Source organism: Heteronotia binoei, chromosome 4 (assembly GCF_032191835.1).
Source record: "Heteronotia binoei isolate CCM8104 ecotype False Entrance Well chromosome 4, APGP_CSIRO_Hbin_v1, whole genome shotgun sequence".
Taxonomy (NCBI): Eukaryota; Metazoa; Chordata; class Lepidosauria; order Squamata; family Gekkonidae; genus Heteronotia; species Heteronotia binoei.
The window spans coordinates 66962736-66986129 of NC_083226.1; the positions used below are offsets into that span (position 1 = coordinate 66962736).

The window sequence follows — 23394 nt, forward strand, 5'->3', positions numbered from 1 at the left end:
AGGATCCCTTGGGTGAGGGCACAGACCTTGAAAATGCCATCCAGTTAGATGGAGAAGAAAGGTTAATGCTGTAAATGACCCTTGCAGCATGGGCACTTTCTCAGCTGTGCCTGCAATTTAGGAAAGAAGAAATTTAGGAGGCAAGGAAGCAATCCTGAGATTTTCTTTTTTTAATCCCAGTTGACAGAAGGGAAAGTTCGTGTGAAAATGTATTCCTCACTGAAAGCAAAGTAATAAGTGCTAAAGGGATTAATTAATCCAAGGAGTGCCATTATATTTAAGAATCCCAGAAAAATTAATAGCAAAGAACATACACTGTCTGCAAACATCGCTAATAATAACCCAGTTTGGTTTTTAAAATGTAATGTTGCTATCTGGCCAACTACCATATTTACTGGAAAAGAGGATAAGACCCCCCAAAAAGAGAAGGCAATGTGGGGAGTGAAAATATTCTTCTGTTGCTGGAAATGCTTGATGTCTCCTATTTTAGATGGGGAAATTAGCAAGAGGGAGACTTAGGCAGAATGAATTAGGAGCATAGGTCTAATTCAGCTATAATACAAAGGTCTGGTTTCAGAATAAAAACTCCAAAAAATAAAATAGTTTTAAAATGTTTACTTAGAAAAATATGTAAAGATACAGTCATACACATGAGCAATACAACACAGACAATCAAGATCTATGAAAAATAGAGGTAATCAATAGGGATTTGTAGGGTTTGTAGAGGCGGGTAATACTACCTGTCCAGATGTGCAAAGGTCCATGGATCCATGAAGCAGAAGACATGAATATGGAAAGTGGCTCAAACAGAGTTTGGGGGTGCAAGTCTGTAGTAGGGCAAGACAAGACACACTGAACTGACCAACCACATGGCCTTATATTGCCAAATTTGTGTCTCCAGGCAATGATATCAGGTGACCCATGACATAGGAGTCAGATGACCTATGACACTATATGACATTCTTTCATGTGACTTCTGATGTCACAGAAGGGGCGGATGGGGGAGGCTTCCAGGAGTTTGACAAGATTGGTGAGTCATGATGAGTCAGGACCGGTGTTCCCTGTAAGCTGAGTTAGTGTGAGCTAGTTCACAATTTTTTAGCCTCCAGCTCACACATTTTTGTCTCAGCTCAGGAAAAATGGCTCCAGAGCAAACGAATGTATGCAGTTGCTCACAACTTTAATGCCAGTAGCTCACAAAGTAGAATTTTTGCTCACAAGACTCCACAGCTTAGAGGGAACATTGGTCATGACTGAGTTTTAATGGTTTAATCGATTAGCTGTTATACCCTGAGGAAGGGTAAGTTTAGAAGACAAAGGGTTTGTCCAGGTGTCAGACATTACCATAGCAGTAAATAAAGGAAAGGCTGAGTTGCAGTAAGAAGGCAAGGAGATGGCCACTTAATCAGTTGGCCGAGGATTAGAACAGAAATGATACTTACCTGTTGAACCCATAATATTCTCATCATTCAGTTGGGAGGGGGAGAGTAGCCAGACCAGGGGAAAGCCTATGTTGCAAACAGAGCCAGGCCCCAGCATGTTCTTCTGCTATTTTGCAAAGAGAGTGTTTCCTTGGCCTGATTTCTGACAAGAATCCATTTTGTTTCCTTAGCTTGGGGCCCATTACTCCAGTGGGGTACTCCTATAGAGGCAGGCAGTGCCTCCTGGCCACACTTCCATTTAAGATGCTCAATTCTCCATCCCCATACTTTCTAGCATGATGAACCAAAAGGTATAAGAACACAGAGAGGAGATTGTTCCACTAGAAGCACAGAAAGTCTGGTAAGGGGTAGAATGCTCCTCTTTTTCCTTATGTGGCTACCATGGAGATAGAAGGAGATGCCCACCAGATGGCTTGTCAAACTGCAAGCCAACCAACTATGAGGATGACGGACTCCTCTCTCTGTCTCCATGGCTACTACAGAGGTGGCTGGCTTGCCAGACTTCCAGCTGTGGGAGGGGTGCTCTTCTCTGCCTCTGGAGCTTCTGCAGAAGGTTCTAAGGTGAGAGACAATAATGCCCCTTAGGTATATCCCTGAATGGAAGATTATACCACTGTTTTACAAATTCAAGGAAGTAAAAAAGTTCACTATTTCAGGAAAATGGGGTAATTACCAGCAGTGTTATACAAATACAAAAAGCTGCTTTAGATGTAGCAAGGGAATTGGGCATATTGTGTATGTGTACTTTACTTTATTTCTCTTTGAACAGCAGTCTACCATGCCCAGTTATAAACTGTTTTTGAAAGTCTCCCTCAGATTAAAAACAGTTTGCTGTGAAGCACAGAAGAAATCCTTTAGGGGTTTGCTTTAAGATCATAGGGCCAGAGCCATGGTTTTTTGAAACCCAGTCTCAATGTAAAGAGAAGCGAATGTTCCATCAGCTACATTTTCTCAAGCTTAATTCAAAGACGGTCAGTCTGTGAGTGTCTTTAAACTGCTCATTCTCCTCTTGCTTGTTGATATGTCATCAACCTTGTTGCCTATGATGAGTCATCAGGCAAAGTGTGGAAAAGGAAATAAATAATAATATATGGTATAAACATCAGAATTATTGGGGGGAAATCTGTAATCAATGCTGCCTTCTCTCAAATAACCATTACCATCATTATTGTCATTAGTTCTACTTGTATGTCCCACAGAGGATGTCACAGCATCAAAACTCCCTGGGATAGCAAGCATTACAATGACCATGAGATTTCACCACATAAACAATTCCAGAGGCATCAAGTTATGTTTCCTATTCTAAGGAGTCTTGGCACTTCAGACCCATATCTATAAGAACTGATGTTTCTACTGTACTCTAGTTTGCTTGTCTTTGTGGCCTCTAAGTAACCCTTCAAGTGCACTTTCTTCTCTGTGGGACCCTGTATTCCTCCTCTGATATGTCGCCAACATTGTCATTTTGTGACTCAGAAATACTTTCCTTCACAGAGCTCAAGCCTTGGATTCCAGTCCTCATCATCACTGCTGGACAGATCCATTATATTATGTTATTTAACTTTGATGTGTGTACCTTGTGCAATCACTACCTGAGGGCTGTTTGACGTAAAAGCCTCAGTACAAAACAGAAGATCAAAACATTCTCTTGGCTTAGTCCTAGCCAGTGTCTTTTAAGGCTCCTCCTGCAATGAGATGCATTTTCTCTTTTTCTTAGCTGTACTGTTTTTGAGAGACATCTATTTTGCAGGAATGAAGGATATTTAATTACTGGATGATATCCTTTATTGATAGATGATGAGGAATGAATCAAAGACTATAGACTGAACAAAATTTGCATATACAAAATGATGTGAAAGGTAAAAGCTGGGCAGGAGAGCTACTCCCTACCACATAAAAACTGTGTGGGACTCAGTTCTACCTTTTTCACAATCCTCAAAAATGGCTAACAGTCATCTGTTAACTGACACTGTAATAATTTCCTGGAAGTATTGATGAGACACACTGATGATTTTATTACATCCCTAAATGACCCTGCAGCACTTTAAAAAGCAAAAGTAACATTATTCTGGATAGCAAACCTCCATTCCATTATTAGGATTGTAACGCACACTGCTGTCATACCTTCAATATCAATTGACTCCTTATATTATGAAAGGTTTTTTTAAAAAAAAAATCACTATCAGTGTGCATCTGGTAAGTAACATGAATGAAGTATTAATACCTGTAAGACATACATCCTCAGAATGCCCAGTCTGTAAATATCTTTCTTTGCAACCGTCAGGATCTAGCTGGCTTACCAGTACTATTGAACTACCAAATTTAATGTAACGATTGTCATAAGGAAGACTCATATGAGTTGTCTCTCGCTTTAATATGTTGTTGGCTATAAATATCCATTACTTCCTTTACTCTTAAGAAACCCATGCTTACAATCATAACATTTTATTTGCTTGTTTGCTTGTTGTTTAGATTTCTTAGTTGCCCTTCTCTGTAAACAGGGCTCAAAGCGACTTTTAGCAAAATAGGAACAATAAACAATTCAGTTAAAATTTAAAATACAATAAAAAGTACATTTCCTGATGGTGGAAAAAATATTTCCAAAGGCTGACTAGGAGGAGTGGTTGCAGAAGCTGGCAAAAGTATGAGAGTGCCAGGCTGTATACTTTACTCTCCAAATGTATTGCTCCTTCTCCCCACTACCTGCAAAGAGGTCAGCAGTCCAGAGCGGGAAGAATTATAAATTCACCATCTGACTTTTTAGGCTTGTGTATTGTATTATTTATTCATATATCTTGTTTTTATGACTTTGATGTTTTATTATATATTGTACATTGCCCAAAGCCCTGCAGTAGCAGGCACTGGGTGATTCATACGTTTAATTAATTAATTAATTAACAATACTGTCCATTGCTATCCTCAATCAAACGCCCAGCAGAATATCTCTGCTTTACATGTCCTGTGGAAATCCTGGCGGGCGTGGACATCTTCTGGCAGAGTGCTCCACCAGGCAGGGGCCAGGCCAAAAATGTCCTGTCCCTAGGTGAGGACAGCTGGATCTCTCTTGAACTGGGGACCACCAGGAAGTGCTTATTCCCAGAGCATAACATTCTTCCAGGGGCATACTGAGAGAGGCTGTCCTGAAGGTATGTGAATCCCTGACCCCTCAGGGCCTTAAAGGTCAAAACCAAGACCTTGAACCTTATCTGGCACTCCACTGGAAACCACTGCAATTCACACAGCGCAGGCTGAATGTGTGCCATCTGAGGGATCCCAGTGAGGACCCATGTGACCACATTCTGGTTAAGATGGAGATTCTGGTTTAGGCACAGGGGTAAGCCCATATATAACAAATTATAATAGTCTAGCCAGGACTTATAGTAGTCTATCCAGGACCATTGCATGGATTACAGTGGCTAGGTTGGGGACGAGCCAAGTAAGGAGCCAGTTGCCTAACCTGGCAGTGTTGGAGAAATGCCAACCTGGTAACCTTCATGACCTGGGCCTCCATATATAAGGTGGCATCCAAGGTCAAGCCAACTTTTGATGGTCAGTGCTGGTGATGAGCACATTGTCAAGAGTTGGGAGCTGGCAGCCCAGCTGTGGTCTCCCCTACCTAGCCACAGAACCTTCATCTTACTTGGATTTAATTTCAGCCAACTCTGTTTCAACCACAACCTCCAATCCCTTGGCTAAAATCACAGGGACAGCAGCTAGCTGGCCACCCATCAACAGAAATAGCACAAAACTTCACGCTAACTGGGCATGTAGATGTTAAATAACATTGGGGAGAAATAATGCGAGACAGCATAGGGAAAGCAGAGAGAGAGACAACCAAGAGGAAAACCAAGATCACTTGCAAGAGGGAAATGGCAGGTGTGAAGATTGGGTTGCTGATTAAAGTATTCCATCTAAAATCCTGAACAGCTTCCAAATCCATGTGTGTGTTTCTATGAAGAGATTTGTCAGCATGATGACTTCAAGCAGGAAAAAGAGCATATCACAGATAAAAAGTAGAAGTTGAAGAGGAGAAGGACAAAGAAGAAGAAGAAATTGATTTATACCCTGCCCTTCACTTCAAGTCTCAGAGCAGCCTACAATCTCCTTTCCCTTCCCCTCTCCACAACAGACACTCTGTGAGATAGGTGGATCTGAGAGAGCTTTTTTCTAGAACTACTCTTGAGAGAACAGATCTGAACGAACTTTTGACTAACTCAAGGTTACACCAGCAGGTGCACATGGATAAATGGGGAATAAAAACCAGTTCTTCCAAATTAAAATCTGTGCTCCTAACCACTACATCAAAGTGGCTCTCTGTTGAATTGATAATGTGAATTACAAAGAAAACCACATCAAAATGCAAAACATCCCATCTGACTTTTACAGTCCATTCAACCATATTAGGTTCAATTGTTTTTTCAATCAACTGAGGTGGAAATGGAAGAGCAACAAGAATAAAGTCTTGCACAAAGCAGCAAAAGACTTCTTAACAAAAAGAGCAAAGAAACTGCTTCATTATTGAGATGTTACTAAAAGAATCAGTGTATAGTTGATTGGTTATAGGTTTCAATATTGTGGGCACTCAAATGTTTTCATAAAATAAAATATAATTCAAATGGATCCACTCATTTACAGTCTACAAGTTTGTTAGTACACAAACATTTCTAGTGCTTGCATTTGCTTTGTGCTAGTGGAAATAGTTGTTCTGACACAATGGGGCTTTCTTTGCACAACTTCATGCTATAACTTTTACAAAATTTCTGCTGCTGTAATAGTTTTTACACTAGCAGAAGTGGACCACAGGATAAAGATACACATCACTGTCATAATTTGGAGGTAACTAATAATCTAAGGCTAATCATTTTCACCTTTTAAAAAGGCAATAGAACCTTCATGTTTGTTTACCCATTTTATGTTATTTTTGTGTAAACATTACAGATTTATGGACATGCTGTGCTCAAAAATACAAGAATGTTTAACATAAACTATAACATGTAAATCATAATTCATGAATTCATAGTTGATAATTACTCATGACTATTCATCATCCATAAATTAAAGCAAATGCATCATAGTATTTATTTAAGGGAAAACATATTGTAAAGCATATTTCTCACTGTTGTCTTGGCATGGAGAATGGAAAATTAAGGGAAGCACCTGTTTCTCAATATTGAGAAATATTGGGAATTGCCCAGATGTACATTGTAGTCTTAAGAATAGTTAGAGCCATTTACACTGTTTCAAGGAGGAGAGAAAAGAAATTATCAGGTTTTGTTCTTTTAAAATATGTTATTGTACTGAAAGAACTATTACAGCTAATAGTGTCCAGAACAAGGTAGTATAATGAAATATTTTAATTACTCTGAATTACAGCTAATTGAATGAGCTATTCTGTATTTTTACATTTTACCTTACTGTAGACAACAGAAGGAAATGACTCTCAGTTTGAAAATAAAGTAATGTGTTGTTAATACAATGATGTAAAATAAACCATAAACTCGAATCAGGAAGCATACTTTGAATTATGAGTCTATTATTAGAGTTGTGCAACTGAACTTTTACTAATGAAAAATCTGACTTTAACCTTGCCCGATTCAGAAACACTCGAAAGGTACCTATTCTGACTTAAATTATTTATAATGTTTAGAAGTGCAGAAAATGACCTGAGCCTATGAACCTCTTGCCTGGGTTTTGTTTTTCTGATAGCAGGAGATGTGAGAGATGAAACAGTGGCTGTCTGTGGATTCAGCATCAGTGGCTGTCTGTGGATTTAAACATTGTCTACCTAGAAGATTCCTACTGGAAAAAGTTGCCAAGATTGAAAGTTTTTCTGCTCAGTGTTTCCACTTTCTGTTATTTATTTACTCAAACTCTTTATATGCCACCCTCTTCAGAGACCTGTTCAAGGCAGCTCACAAACATTTAACCCATTGTTGCCCTTTCCCATAGTTGGGATTTCTGATTGTATATACCCAAAGTCCTGGTTAACTAACTTGTTCTGTTATTTGGGACTATATGCATGCCAAGTAGTCAGGGAAAATATTTTTCCATATCTCTGCTATAAAATGGGAGGACCAGAGGCTGGAGAAAATGGCTTCCCTCACCTCCATGGTAACTAGAAATCACTACCTGCTGTGTAAGTGAAAAATATGTCACTTGCACACACTTGCAGACAGGCAGGGCAAGTTGTATGGTGGATGGAGACATACATATACATCTCTGAAACCCTCCTGACTATTACGATCATCTTCAGAGACCCTGCTTTGAGTGGCCCCGCCTTCTGACAATAGGTATGTGACCTTATTGGTCATGGCATCAAAGCTTCAGAACTCTCTCCCTAGGGAGATTTGTTTGCCCCCCTCTGTTGCTGTTTTCCACCAGGAGGTGGAGACCTGTTTGTTTCACTTGGCATTTCCTCAGTGATTCCACTTTCCTAACCACTATTTTAATGTTTTGAATGTTTTAGCTCCTTTGTGTGTATAACTAGTTTCTTAACTCTTTTTGAAAATGTCTCCATCATGAACAGGCATAAACCTCATCCACGCCAGTTGACCTGCCACAAATTTGACTTTCTAAAGCACAAACTGGCCAAAATTCATCACAAACTTTATTCATGAGCTGGTTTGAGCCCATCCCTAGTGATCAATGCAAAAAAAGACTACAGTTTTCTCTCTCCTATGATATGTGGGCCCACCAGCCCACTAAGATGACTTGTACTAGCAGACAATCAAGAATGTTGGTGGGAAAATAACAGACAGACACTCAGACTTTGTCTGTAATATTTATTTTATTAAATTATTTATTTAATGGATTTATAAATTGCATGAATAGAAACAATGACTAACATTTTCCCCTACAACAGTGCAAACAGACACCAACCTAGGATTGCCAAGTCTAATTCAGAAAATATCTGGGGACTTTGGGGGTGGAGCCAGGAGATTTTGAGACAGAGCCAGACTTTCCCATTTCCAAAATAAATGCATAAAAATACAGCAGCAGTTCACCTGAATAGTCATTATTTCCTCATCCCCCAATAGCTGCAATTCTAGTAAATGAAAGTGTAAGCTGGCTGGCGGCGGGGGGAAGCCTGTAAAACCGGGGGAACCCCCACTGGGAACTGGGGATTGGGAAGCATACACAAACCAAATCAGAAAAGGATGATGAGGAAGGATCAGACCATCTTTCTATGCAAGAATAAATTTTTAATTCAGAATGTAAGATGTCTCAACAACACTTTCTCTTCCAGTTTTTGCTTAGCTCTTGTTACCATGTGTGGAAAGAAGACATGCAACACAACCTAAAACAAAATATTATTTTGTTTTAAGCTGCAGAAATACAGGGGCAAGGTGGGGAAATTAGTTGCACATCCAGGTGGGATGCAATGGAGGAGGGGGTGGTTCAGGGATTTGAGAAAATTCCAAATATGATAAAAGAGGAAACAGGATAAAGGTATTTTGAGAAGTGGCCTTTGCCTGATTAAGACTTTAGAACTTTGAGCAGTACAAATAGTCTGAGAATTCCGTTGCTATTGGGAGGGGGGGTGGAGTTTACATCTATGACTATATTTTCCACTGAAACCAATTAAGGTTATTGGATTGTCTGTCTAATATGACTAGATTTAATTCTAGCATTAAAGAATTTGGCCCAAGATCTTAAATGAAATGTCCCCCAGTCCGAATATGATTTTTTATTTTGGCATATACAATACAGAGAATAACCATGACTAACTGGCACTGTACAATAAAGATATTTCAAACAACGCTATCCCAGGGCTTTTTTTTTTTTAGCAGGAACACACAGGAACGCAATTCTGGTTGGCTGGTGTCAGTTCCAGCTGGTTTGGTATCAGGGGGTGTGGCCCAATATGCAAATGAGTTCCTGTTGAACTTTTTCTACCAAAAAAGCCTGTGTGAAACCATGGTGATGTCAGGGAGTATGGCCTAATATGCAAATGAGTTCCTGCTGGGCTTTTTCTACAAAAAAAGCCCTGATTTCCACCTTTTATAAGGGTATACTACAAAAAGTGTCAAGAAATCTAAGCAACTCAATAGTTAATAAATATATCTCAACAGGGCTTGAACATAGAATGCATATCACTATATCTGATATCACTATAAAGTGCAAAAATACAGTCAAATATAAAACTGAAGACAAAGGCTCTGGATTTCCGTGGCAAACCCCTAACTTTACCACTGCCATGTCAGAAACATATTCTCAAACCTACAAACAATTTTCATATTGTAGTTTTGTTTGATGCAAATGTTTAAAGGAAAGTTTCCACTGCTATTCGATGACTTTTGAAAGGTTAGGAATGTTTGGCATTTAAGTTATATTTGCTTGAGGCAGATGTAATTCAAATATTTCACTGCACCCAAGCCTGCTTTTTAATGAAGCACAGAAAGAAACAGTGATTCTGGATCACATAATTCTCTTTCTAAAATAGGCAACAATTTTATTTCAACAGGTGCAGGAGCCATCTAGGAGATGCAAACTGTTTCATTACAATGTTTTCTGATCCTAATGATGCAACTACATTAGGCATAGCATGGGATAATGTTAACACAGCCTGATCATTGTACTTTTAGTTTTTTAAGCATAATGGAGTGGTGCTTCCTCCCTTAAGTTTTTTAGGGTTATGAGAATTCTAAAAGATTGAGGAAATGTGTTATTTTCTGTGATCAACTGCATTTTGCTGCAGCTGAAATCCACATGTATGATTAATATACTAATGCCTTTTGATATTTATGTCCAATTATGTCCAAATAAAAATCTGTACCCCAATCCAGCAGTTCCCTAAGCATGCAGTAGGGCATGTTACATGTAACCATGTTCTAAGTGCAGAGGACAGGCCTACCTGCTTGAATTCAGAGATCCACCATCTAGCTACGTATGTGAACTGTGGATGTTGCTGAGCACAGCTCACCTTTTACACATACGGATCTGGGTACAAACTCAAAGGGAAAGATTGTGTAGCTGAGTGACGATATACACCATTTGATGTAATTAGCATTGCATAGTGCAGACTAGGGATGGGCACAAACCAAACCAAACTAAATGGCTTCATATGAACCAAACTGGTTCACTGACTACTTGATGCAAAGTGCAGACTAGGGATGGGCACAAACCGAACCAAACTAAATGGCTTCATATGAACCAAACTGGTTCACTGACTACTTGATGCAACAGGAACCCCCCCCCCCCCAATATGCCAAAGACTTCAAACAGACAGGGAACCTCCAGCTGACTATCCTCTACCTGCCCACCAAGTTTTTTGAGGTTTGGACTTTGGGGGGATTACACCCCCTCCCCAAAAAGAAGGTGTCCCCAAAAAAGTGCTTTTGGGGAAATGTCAGGTGCAGCCAGGAGTGTATAGAATGGACCCTGTGCAATCTAGAGGCATCAAACTTACAGAGGACTTCCCTAGGATGCTTTCCTACATGCCTTCCAGGTTATGTGTTGATAAGACTTGGGGGTCTGAGTTAGAGCACCCCAAAGAAGGAGCTCCCAAGAAAGTGCTTTTGGGGGAATGTTGGATGCAAGCTAAATGTATAAGATGTGCCATGCGTATAAAATGGATCATGCACACTCAAGTAAGGATTAGATTTAAAAATACAATAAAAATTTACTCATGCCAATTCTCTAGTCTGCAGTTTTCAATTAGAAGAGATAAGTACAGGGATTATCACAGACAGGGGCAGACTGGGCAGTTCACATGGTTCAGGAGTTAGCCAAGCTGAATGTTCTCTGTGGCACTACAGAACCATCATTGTAGGGCCATGACTCAGCTCAGAGCAGGCCAAAGATGTCAACAGTGGTCACACTCACTGCTGCCTCCTATATCATCAACCATAGTGTAGGCAGAGGCAACTGGTAAGCTGACACCCGTCACTGGTGATGTAGGACTGGTCTGAGCCAAGCGGTCCCTGCAGTGTTGACTTTAGCTTTGCTTGTTACAGGCTGCCAGCAGCCTTCCAGGGAACAGCTCATAAGGAACTTTCCCTATAAATTAAATTGCCAGCCTTTCCCTGGTCACAGGTCCACCGAACTAGTGAAACTGACAACCCCAAAATATCCTTCATCAGGAAACTCTCTCAGTCAGCATGCACAGAATTACATAGGCAATAGCATATTTCATTGGATGCATGGCATGACCTGAAACATGACGCAGAGTCAGGAGGGTTGCTTGCATAAAGTCATGCCTTAATAAGTCTTTGCCCAGCATTTAATGTCCTATGGGGACCAATGGTTTCAGAAACTAATTGTGCTCATGTCTCAGTTTATGATTAATGCTCTTAGTATAACATGACAGGGGATTTTTAGTGCCATCAAGTCACAGCAGACTTATGGTGACCACATATGACAGGCGTGTCAAACATAAGGCTCAGGGGCTGGAACCAGCCTGTTCAGGGCTCTTATGCAACCTGTAAGCAAGTAGTGCAAGAGAGGGAACACAAGACTGCTTAGGGACAGTGTGTGAAGCCACTCCTATTGTGGCTTTAGCATGACGGTACAGCCTCATCAGCAGTCAAGCAGCATGGGAGCATCTGTCCAGTGCTGCACTGCTGTCTGCCCATGTGAGTTTTCCTTTGCATCCCCCTCCCAACCCATGCGGCCTTGCAGTGAGGCTACAATAACTCAGAGCATACCAGCTGCTGTCCTTTATACAGTTTATATCTCTAGTAAATGGCATTACATTTTATGGTATACATGGGCCAGCCTGACATTGTGGCATTTATGTCAGATTCAGTCCTTGGAACAAATGAGTTTCAAAGCAAAAGGTGAACAGGAGTGGTTTGCTATTGCCTGTCTCTGCACAACATACCTAGACTTTGTAGGTGGCCTCCAATTCAAGAACTAACCAGGGCTGACCCTGCTAAGCTTCTGGCAAGATTAGGCTAGCTTGGACTATCCCTGTCAGGGAAATCATCAAAGTATCCTCCACCAAAGTTTAACTGCCTAGCCCTAAAAGTAAATTGTAGCAGTGCAATTAATTTTTGATTAAAAAAAATAATGTATAGAATATTCCCCTTAACAAGACAAAAGTTTCATACTTGCTTAAAGCAAGGTGGACATTGATACTTCTTTTAATTTCAAAAAGCTGACAGTACAGAAATAATCCAATAACATTATATATACATTTTTGTGTTAAAGTTGTGCTTCATTCAATTTCCACAGCCCTTTCAATACAAATCACAAGACCAAGAGGGGATAAGCATTTCTGGATTGGACCTCATTATGCAAAACTGACAAGTTTGGACACATTTTCTTAATGTGTAATCTTTATTTAGTAGCAGACTTTTTATTTATTTTTTAAAGTACATGTAATGGTCTTTTTCAGGCTTTGGGGAAGGGTTGAAAGCAGACAACACTGAACAACCATTGTCATAGGGACCAGGCACTCAGGGACTGGGAGGCCAGATCCCAGAATCATTTTATGGGAATGGGGTTGCTTCAGGTTCCCCAGTGGGTTCTATTTCCCTGCCTCCAATTTCTGCTTTTTTGCTTCATTTTTTTAAGTGCTCCAAAACTGGGGTAGGGTGGGGGCAAAAAGTTAACATGCAAAAGAGAAGAGGATAGACTAAGAATTTAGAAATGCATGACTGATAATATAGCATGGGGTAGAAGTAACACTGAACCCAGAATTCTAGACCCAATATACAAACCTGTTTTTCTCCCAAAAGACTGGAAGCCAAGGCAGATTTTAAAAAACCCACCTTATCCAGGAGGCAATTTTGAAGATGGGTAGTGACTAACAATGCCAACAAATAGCCAATTACATTTTAGCATGGAGGGGATAAAAAAAAAATACTCCAAGCAAACATTTTCAGAGTCACTGCTCAGTCCCAGAGATGGTGCACCATGGAACTAAGCACAAATAATCCCCACAGTCTGGAAATGTCATATCAAAGGGTGCAACTTCCAGAAAAGTTTGAAAACTTTCCTTTAAAAAAAATAGAAAAATGGGGAATGTCTGTTACTATAAAACTATTAACTTCATTCCTGATACCTTAAACTTGTGAGGGCCCCATTGAAAAATGGGGGTTACCTAGCTATAATAATTCTTAATCCCTTCCCTGATCCATATGCCTTCCCTCAGGGCTGAGAGTCTGCATCATTTTACTCCTGCCCAAAGAGACCACAGATCACCCAGGTGCCCCCCCAAGAACAGAGAGAAAGGATCTACTAGTACCTCTCTGGATAGTTTTTAAATTGTGTCTTGTTAGATCAGGAGCAATGCATTGGCATTGAATTATCTCCATATAAGAAATTATCTTGGGTTGTTTCTTTATGTATGTATTTAATTGGTATCATGGCCCATCTTGAAGATATGGGCCAAGTAAGAAAAAATTACTAACACAAGCAAAACTGAAAATATTCTATTTCATTATTAATATTAAAGTGATTAAAGTTCTGTCTGTCTACATTTCAGACTGGTTTTCTGGGCTGGGCTTGAGATAAGACATCTGATGCTCAAAGGAAGAGGAAGTTAAACACCCTTGGTGTGATCAATCAGTAGCATTTCACATTTCCAGTTCTTCTTACGCATAAGAACTATGGAGGAGTTAAACCCCAGCAGTACAGCTTGCTTATGCTGGTTCCTGTGCCTTTGTGAGATCAGCAACCATCACCAACCAATCCCCTTCCCTCAACTAGTACAGTCATTTACATATTTGCTCCACATAATCTCTATACTGTTAGTGCTGCCTGTCCTTCAAAAAAGAGAAAGAGAGAGACCCCTTTAGAATACCAAATCCTCTTCTTTTAGCACGTAGAACAGATAGTTTAAAAAGGATGTATTTTCACAAATAAAATGTTTTCTCAGAGTGTTCATATATCAGCAGTTTTTAAACAGGAACAATCTCTGATCATTAACTAGATTCCAGTCACCCCGATGTTACAATCGCACACTGCAACCATTTTTTCTACATGCTGTAGTTTTTAGCAATAATCTGTTAATTTATTCCCAGTAACTCTATGGCACAGAAGTAAGGATCCATTCTATAGGTTCACTATAAACCAGTGCACCAAATAGGGAGAAGGAGCTCACCAAAGTAGTTGATATTAAATAGTGGCTTGAAATTGATTTTCTGAGGTAATAATGTAGACCCATTTAGTAATTTACATGTGTGTCCTTTATTCTGGGTTGTTTTGGAAGGGTTTAGTTATCTATACGCCAGTCCTCCACGTTTTAAGGCGATTGTTGACTAGTGCTAAGAACAATCCAACGTGGGGACGACTTCCCTTCCCATCACCCAGAAAAGGAGAGACAGCCAAGCGCCGAGGCCAGCGGATCCTGTCCGGGCAGCTGGGGTGGGGGAGGCTGCTGGCGTGCGGGTGCCTCGGTTGTGTTTTGCCTTCTTCGCCTTGGCTCCGCCCCCTGGCTGTGTCTCCCCAACGTCTGCTAACTCCTCCCCCCCACCGGCAGCAGACTGGCCGGGACTCCCCCTCTGCCAGGCTCCCACCTCGAGCGGCTTGGGATTGGCTGCGGCGCTGACAGCGGGAGGAGCCTGAAGTATCCGGCGCTGCCCGCCTTCGGCTATAAGCCTCTTTGCTGCTTTCCCTCGCCAGCCTTTCTTGTTTTCTGCGTGTCTCTGTACAACTGAACGGTCAACATTTGCATCGGGGAATCTGCTCCAGCGGACACAGATATCATGTGAAAACGCACATGCTCGGTCATCTACACAGCCCGTCCTTTCTTCCTGCTTGCTTTTTTAATACAGAAAAAAAGAGAAAGTCCTCTCCACTCTCCTCCCTCCCCTCTTATTTTTTTTCCCCCTTTGTAACTAACAAACCAACAACAACAATCGCCCCCTCCGCATCTCTTCCTCCTGCTGCAGCTGCCACGGCGGCTGCTCAGTTCAAGTGATCACAAAAGAAATCTTTGGGAGTCGGTTGGTGCTACTTTAAAGCTGACCGAGAGAGACGCGCAGAGGAAAGGAGGAGGGCGGGCAAGGACGCACAATTCAAACAATCCCCGAAAGACATTTTTCTCAGCCCTTTTCCCCCCCCCCTAAGAATTTGCGTGTGAGGGAGAAAAGGAGACAAGAAAAAGGAGAAAAAGAAAGAACCACCTTGGAGGAATGATTTTCCCAGCAGAACTGACGTGTTCCAGCCGCAGTCTTCGCTCTTGCTGAGAAGAGGATTTTAAGCGGGTAGCTACATGACTGCGCTGAGCAGGGAACCGCCAACATCATGCGAGGTAAGGGAAGGGGGGCGGGAGCAGGTGGGGGGGGGGTTTAGAGGATGGTATTTTAAGGGGACCCAAAAGGCCGGCAGCCTGAGGTAACTGCTGGCTGCGCGCTGTGCGTTTTTGGAGAGTATCCAGGCTGGACAAGAAATGAATGCTTTCTAAGCTGGTTACAAAGTTCTTCACTTGTTGTTTGGACTGTTGCTGTCTCCATCATCTCCCCGCCCCCGGTGATAGCGAATGGTGTCTCTGTGGCCCTACCAGGGCATCCTTCCCCCTCCCCTTCCTTTTCGAAGTTTTATTCCAGTTAAGAGCGGGGCAGTCATGACTTCTGAGCAAGCACTTGCGCTCTTTAGGAGTTCGGAATCAGAAACTTGAGCCGGACAGCCCATGCAAGGAGCCGAGGAAGCCAGCAAAGGGAAAGGAGGGAGAGGTGCATTGTGTGGGAAAGGCGGGCAACTGCGCTCCAAGCCTTCCCCAGGGTGGGCGCCCACAGCCAGGGATCCGGAGCAGGTGGCCTGCGGGCGGGGCTGGGAACCTTCCGGGGTGGGGGGGGGGGAGAGGGAGGGCGCTAGTAAGTCCTCTAGAGGAAAAGCAGAATTTATGCACTGTCGAAGAGTGCTGGTTAAAAAGGGATGCTGGCCAGCCGTAGAGGGTAAGCACCAGAAACTTCAGCCGGCTTCTTCCAAGCCCCCAGGTTTATGCCAGGGGACGATTCTCCTTCATAGCTTTAAGGGGGGGGGGGGGGTGTTACAAATCCCATTGACGTCAACTGCAGCCAGATATCCCAAGTAGTGCCGGAGATTCCTTTGTGCAGGCGTTGGGCTCGAGCAAGAGCACCATGTAGGCAGGTGGTTCCCATTGACAGGTAACGCTCTTTTGGTATCTTGCGCTTGAATTCGAACTTTGGACAGCTCCATGGGTTTGATTGTCTGGTCCCATACACCATCGGACCTGCTCCATGCCACTTACCACAAACACTCGTCGGATTTTACTCCAGGGGAGGGTAAATAAAGTGGGGAAAGGTGGGCTGGAGGAGATGCGTAAAGTGGTTGGTGGACAGCTGCCTACAGTCGAGAATCCCACCCCTTCCAGCTCTGTCAAGGTCTCAGCTGGTCGGTCCTAGGGGAAGGCAAACAACAACCTCTTGCTCACCTTTGAGCTGACCTTCTTTTGTTCAGTGAAAACTCTGTACATGCTCATAGAACCTTTGGCCACCTTAATCAACCCCAAAACACTTCTCCATTCTTTCTCCTGCACTGTGGCAATGTTTTCTCCCTTCCCCACCTCCATCTCCCAAACAGAATCCCATAGCTGCATGCAACTTTGCAACAACCGCTAGGATGATCCCTCCAGCAGTTAAGCTCTAGTACTTTGCTATACTTAACTGGCTAGTCTACACTCAAAGCAGCAGCTTCCGAAACCAAGTCCAAAGAGACCTTGTTCTGATTTGCACGGAAATAACCACCTCTGCAGAATTTCCTGCCTAAAAAGTCCTCCTTCCTTAGACATCACCCTTTTGAAACATGTGGCGCTGAATCCAGGCCTTTCAAAGAGTTCCTCATTGACCTCAGCACAAGCCTTCTCGGTGGTCATCCCTGACTCCTATATTCTGTCCCGCATCCAGCAGACTCTGAGCCGAGCTTTCGTTTAAACACTGACAGCTCCACTAGCAGAGGTCCGGCCTTGCATTCGAAAGGACCTATATAAGCAACCTACCTATATAAGCAACCCAACTTAAACGATTCTCCAGTCACACTTGGAAGGCACGTTCCCAGACCCTAGTAGCGATCCACAAAACCGGAACTCGGGATCTGTAAACCCGCATGGTTAGTTTATGGGTTAAACTCAGTTTAAAAACTCAAGGCGTGTGCTACTTGGTAAGGTATTAGCTAAGCAAGCTTTCTTCTCTGCTTGAGTTCAGCGGCACTTTTAAGACCAACAAACTTTAATTCTGACTTTCGTGTGCACGTACTCTTCATCAGATACCTGATCTGGTGGTATCTAATGAAGTGTGCGTGCACAGGAAAACTTATACCCAGAATTAAACTTGGAGTTCGATGGCATCTTTAAGACCAACACAGTTTATTCTGTTGCTTTAGACCAACACGGTTACCCACCTGTGTGTGTGTGTGTACATACTCTTCTTTGCTAGCTCTATTCTTGATAAATAGGTGGGCAAGGGAGTTTTGGCTGACAGGATCCTTTGAACGGAAGGGGCGGGGGAGGTGTTGCACAAGAAAATGGTTGGAAAACAGACACCAGACGGTGGACTTCTATGGAGCGCGGTGGGGGGAGGGGTGCGCCAGATGTAGTCCCGCTTGTTGATCGCTGGGGAGAGGGATGGGGCAGGTTTGAGGTGGCCATCCTAGAGGGGAGAAGGTGAGGGTGCGAGAGAACGTTCTTGTGGGAGGCGGGATGGAAGAAGCCTCGTGTGTGGAAGGGGAAAAGGATTTGTGGTGGGGTCGTTGCGAAGAGGGCTTGAGGAGTGCAAGAGAGGGCTGGCTTTCTACCATGGGGCGGAAAGATGTAGTGATTTGTGGCGAACTGGAGAGCCGGATGCTTGAGCCGGTGCATGAGCAGGGGAAAAGTGAGCCTGTGAGGATGCTGAGCCTCTTGATAAGGGAGAGATCTGAGCAATCCTGCCCACATCAAGGAACTACATTAGGTTGCAGTTAATTTTGTTTTGAAGTCTAAATGAAAAGATAATACCTGGCAGCAGGTTATGCCTTCTGACCTGGAAGCCACCTGAGCCCGCGTTCGATGTGCAGAGATTGGTAGTGGTCGCTCAGTAGCTAGGTAAAGGCCCTCTGCACATGGCGAGACATATTCTCCCTTTTCGGTCAAGTTAAATAGCTGCTCAACTGCAACAGTCTGCTAGCTTCTGGCTGCTGTGATCTGCCGGAGCAGGAAATCCAGGGACGCTAACTGGAGAGGGTCACCAGGCCATCAACCCCCACCCCCAGCATGGTTACCTCCAAGAATAAGAGTCAGGTCCCCAGATGAGAACCGTTCTGGGGGAGGGGAGGTCAGAGAAGTACGGTAGCGTCCCAGAGACTAACAGCTCTGTCGTTACGCTTGTTTAGTCGGAGGAAAATCTCGCTGTGTGCAGCGGGGCTTGTTAAAAATAAAGTGTGCTTGTTGACTTACTTGTTGAGTAAACATATTTAAGCTTGAGTTGCAGAAAGCATATTATTGTCGAGTAAGTCCCATTGATGGCAATAGGGCTTACTTCTGAGTAACTTTATGGATAGAATAAGTGCATCTGAGTGTATCCGGTGGGGAGGAAAAACCCTGTTTAATCAGATGTCCGAAGGTGGCTTGAAGAAATTGCTGATACGCACCACTAGTGAACAAGCGTGAGCAGCCTAATTGAGTACAGCCGAGGTGGAGGGCGCCATTCTTGGTCCTAGGGCAAGTTCCACCTCTAAGCCTTAAGCAGAACTTGAGATTCCCCCACCCATTACAGGTGTTGACTGGCTCACCATAACCAGTGACAACTTTCTGTGTTGTCCTTGTTTACCTTTGAACTGTGCGTAGTTACCTTTCTCCCTGAACTTCTACATTTCCTGGCTCCTTGACCTTGCTGTTTGGGTTTGATATCTCATCCTGCATTGCATCTGAAGAAGTAGGCTCTGCTTCACAGAAAGTTTATGCTGGAATAAAAAAAAAGTTTGTCTTGAAAGCAGTACAAGGTTGCCTCATTCTTGCAAAGGCTGTCAGATTTGTTGGGGAGGCCGCAGTTTTGAAGCCTGTTATTATATTTCAGGTGAATAAGAATCTGATTTTCCAAAGGTAAATTCGTGAAGAGTATTGCTAACAGGGGGTGGCTTGTCCAACATTAGTGCCCTTTTAAGTCAGGGGAAATAGCCAGCTGTGGACTGGATATGATCGAGGCTGCCATTTTCAACCTGCTTGGAAATAAAAGCCATCAAACCGCAGTTATACTTACTTCCGAGTAGACAGGAAATGGACTGCATGGCTAGTACTGGTGCTGTCAGGGCACACAACCGGCATTAGGATGTGTTGCAGCGCTGGTTGCGAAGAAGGCTAGGATCAATTTGACTAACAATCCAGCTGGAAGAATTCGGTTTTAAATCAAAGAACCGGCAGGAGCTATGGATCAGTCTTTTCCCTCTTCTGTGCTGGAGTCGGGGCTTGTCATGCCTGTTCCACTGACCCACTTCTTTTGGCTGAGAAAACCAGCGGAGGGACCGGGCTGGACCCCCAGCCTCCGGCGCCTGACAGACAGAGCTTACACAGCGAAAAGCCTTCTGCTCTGCTCCATGAGCGTCCTTTCCCTTTCCCCTTGCTCCAGGGGAACACCCGGATCCCTTCAGAATCCACGGAGTGAAGTCCTGGAGAAAATGACTTCTTACCAATAGGCGATGGGAAATGGGACTTAAAAGTCGCGCCAAGGAAAATAAGTCTACAAGAAAATAAGAAAGTTAAATTGTGTCCGCTGGTACTGGAGAGGGGCGGGGAGATAGGAGATCCGTGTGCTTCTTTAAAATTCAGATCGTTTCCCCATAGACTCTCATTGATGTATTCTATTCTAGTTCCTTGGGACACAGAAACGGAGGGGGGGGGGGGGGGGTCGTGGTATCTCCTTTACCAAATGAGCACTCCTCTCCCCATATCTTTTGTATTTCCCCTCCCCCGAGATGCAACCCACATCTTTTTGAAATGAGTGATAAAACTCTCGTGGGTGTTAATGCCTTTAGATTGAGACTTCTTTTAAGTACCAGGGCGTGTATATAGTCGGGTGACTGCAAGCCTTCAGCTCTGCGGGACATCCGAGAAAGCATCTCTAGGACCAAAGGAACAGGCAGACACGCACCCCAGGTGAACTTAAGGCTGCTGTACTTGATGAATTATAATATAGCACCAACAGCTCCTTCTCTCATTTCTCCTCACGAGAAGCCTTCTTCAGGGTGGTGCCCCTCCTCCGCTTTCTCCTCCCAAGGCCAGTTTCTGTGCAAACAGAAGCTTCAAGTTCGGCGGGGTCGGGGAGTGGGACAGCCAATCAGAGCACGGGAAGACAATGCTTTTTCCTGTTTGGGACTGGAAGCGCCTTGTTTTGACTGAGGCTGAAATCAGGCCGGGAGAAAATGGACGGCGTCTTGAATTAGTTTGTACCTCAGTCTCTCTCCTGCCCTTTGTCCACCCTCGTCCTCCACTCCTTGGAGGTGGGAAGGGCGGGAAGGACGTGGGAGGAACTCCACCAGCACCAAGAGTTTGGTCTGCGCCATATTATTAACTCTCGGGAGTTTCAGTGGGCCTGATATTCAGGCTTTGGGTTTACTAGAGCAGTCTTGAACAGGTCGACTCCAAATCGTACTCTGGCCTCTCCAACAGGGCTTACTTCTAGGGAAATATTCGGATTGCAGCTAAAATAAGATATCTTTGCTTCCTGTTCAAATCCTTGCAGAACCTGCCAGCTGCTAAATATTTGCTTCCACTCCATTTCTGATCCTTCCCCTATTCACAAGAATGGTAACCTTGAAAGCCACTAAGTGAAAGTCAACTGTGGCCATTCAACACTTTCGATTTCTCCGTGTGTATTTTGTCAACCACAGCAAGCCTAAACAGTTCATAGCTCGGATTAGGCTCCGAAGGTATCCGGCTTTGCTTAGGCAATGGTCACTATCTGTATAGACTAGATTTCACGCGCATGGTGGCAGACAAATTGGCAAGGGCCGTAATCTAGGAACCGAAGGTGTGCCTGGCCTGAGCACTTGCTTTTGTAAGGGGAGTGTTTTAACGCTGTTGAGTTTTTAGTTATCACAGAAGAATAGTGAAAGCAAATCACAAAGCTGGCAAGAGAGGATAAACAGGATACAAGAAGTAGGTAAGCGCGACGCATTTCATTACCTCCTCTCTTTTAATGGTTTAATAGTGGCATCCAAAGTAGAATTACACTCTTCTAAACCCATTGGCTTCAATGGAGTTGGAAGGCTATAATTCTGCTCAGGATTGCCCCATAAATCTGCGACCTAAGCACGCTTACTCTAGCAGTAAGTACCATTGAATGGCGAGGTTTACTTGCGAAAAAACATGCTCAGCCTGGAGCTGCACGAAATGTTTTTCAGGCTGCAACTGGGCTCTCCTTCCTTGTGACCTCTCCTTCTGCTGTTATCACTGATGCAAAATCAACCGCCCCGTCTATTTTTAAAATGATTCTCTGCAACGCCGCCGGGTTCATCTGAAGAAAGCGGTGCCTACCTCTAATAGACTGGACTCCAGCAATAGTGATCCGTTCGATTTGGAACCGGAGTTGTTTGTTAATGGAATATTAATCGCGCTGCCTTTTCAATTTTGTCCCTACCAGAAAGAGGAGGGGAAAGACCCAGCTGATCAATAGATTATTGGCTTTCAGCAAAATCAAACCACGTTAACATTGCGAGGCTGAACACCCGGTTATAATAGAGCAGCCTGTAAAGATCTCTGTCTAATTTAGCTTGCTTTAAAACACACACACAGAGTAATGCAGTAAACTCCACACTATTTCTTAAAAGGAGATGGGAGGCAGGCGAGACGGATAAAGAGTATTCCATTCACTTCCTTACTCCTGGTTGGGTGCCTTTTAAACCAGATCAATTAAATAATTTAGTCCCAAAGTCCCAAAGCAGACCTGTCTCTTTAAATGCTAGTCCGATGTTGGGTAAAGCAGAGGTCTGGTTTGAAGAGCAATAAAGGGCGGGCGGGGTGAGCGAGGGTCTCTGAACTCTAACCTTGGAATGTCTTACTTGCCCTATATTTGCAGAAAGTTTACTCTTGGTTTGCAATTTGGTTTCAAATCCTCTGCAGCCGCTTTTGCAGGAGGATGGGTGGGAGGTAGGAGAAGCCTGAAATGGCGCTTTCCGATGTTTCAAAAAGATTGCTCTAATCCTTTGGAGCGCACTTAGCAAGTGCCAGTTTAGACCTGAACACCATGTAAGTGTCCATCACATCCTGCCTAGATTTAAGCCGCTTTGTAGCCGTGTAGTTTTTTGTCCATATATTTAGTTTGAGGTTTAAAAACCTCTCTAGATGCAAAATTGTTGAAGCTTGAGGTAGGGTAGGGCAGCCTGGAAAACAAAGAACTGATGTTGCTACTGGGAAGTATTCCTATAAAGAAACAGAAGAATCAGAAGGAACTAGCTGATTGTTTCATCAAGGATAAAATTAAAAATGATTCCTTGCATACCTTCATAAATGAGTGTAGGATTTAGAAGGGAAACACACACACACACACACTGAACCTGTAGTGTCACTGGTAAAGATTTTGATTTTTCATACTTTGGGAATACTTAAAATGCCAAACATTTGTTTTCATTCCCCTCTGTGCTGTGTTGCTATTTATGCAAGCAACATCCTGGAGAACTTATATTCAAGATGCAACATCAGGTATCCTTATCAGTACCCACAATTAGTCTATGATGCTGAAACAAGTTTTAAACAATTTGCTGAACTGTGAATTCTAAGCATGACAGATACATCACGTTCTGCTCAATCTTGAGCATAGTGGCATTCCATAGTTCTCTGTGTGCAGCAGATTCGGCCTCAGATTCAGTTTATAAAGTGCAGTTTTATGCATGGTAGATAGATGTGTACAAATTTGCACTTTATATATAAATAGTATTAGAAATTCAAGAAACTGTACATTCCACTGGTTCAAAGCATGGTGTTGAAGGCTTTATGAAACAAAATGCAATATACTAAATTGCATATCTCAAAATACTTACAAACATACAGTTTCTTTTCAATCTAACAAAATAATGATGT

General features: G+C 43.0%; 1 protein-coding gene across 1 annotated transcript in view; it reads left to right on the forward strand.

Annotated features, from left to right (window-relative positions):
- Positions 1 to 15491: 15491 nt before the first annotated feature.
- The window catches only part of RORB (RAR related orphan receptor B), a 204608-nt gene continuing 196705 nt past the window's right edge, over positions 15492 to 23394 (forward strand). Inside the window, exon 1 of the mRNA XM_060237472.1 lies at positions 15492 to 15639. Within this exon, the coding sequence (XP_060093455.1) occupies positions 15633 to 15639 (7 nt within the window). The 5' untranslated portion in view covers positions 15492 to 15632. The remainder of the gene's footprint in view (positions 15640 to 23394) is intronic.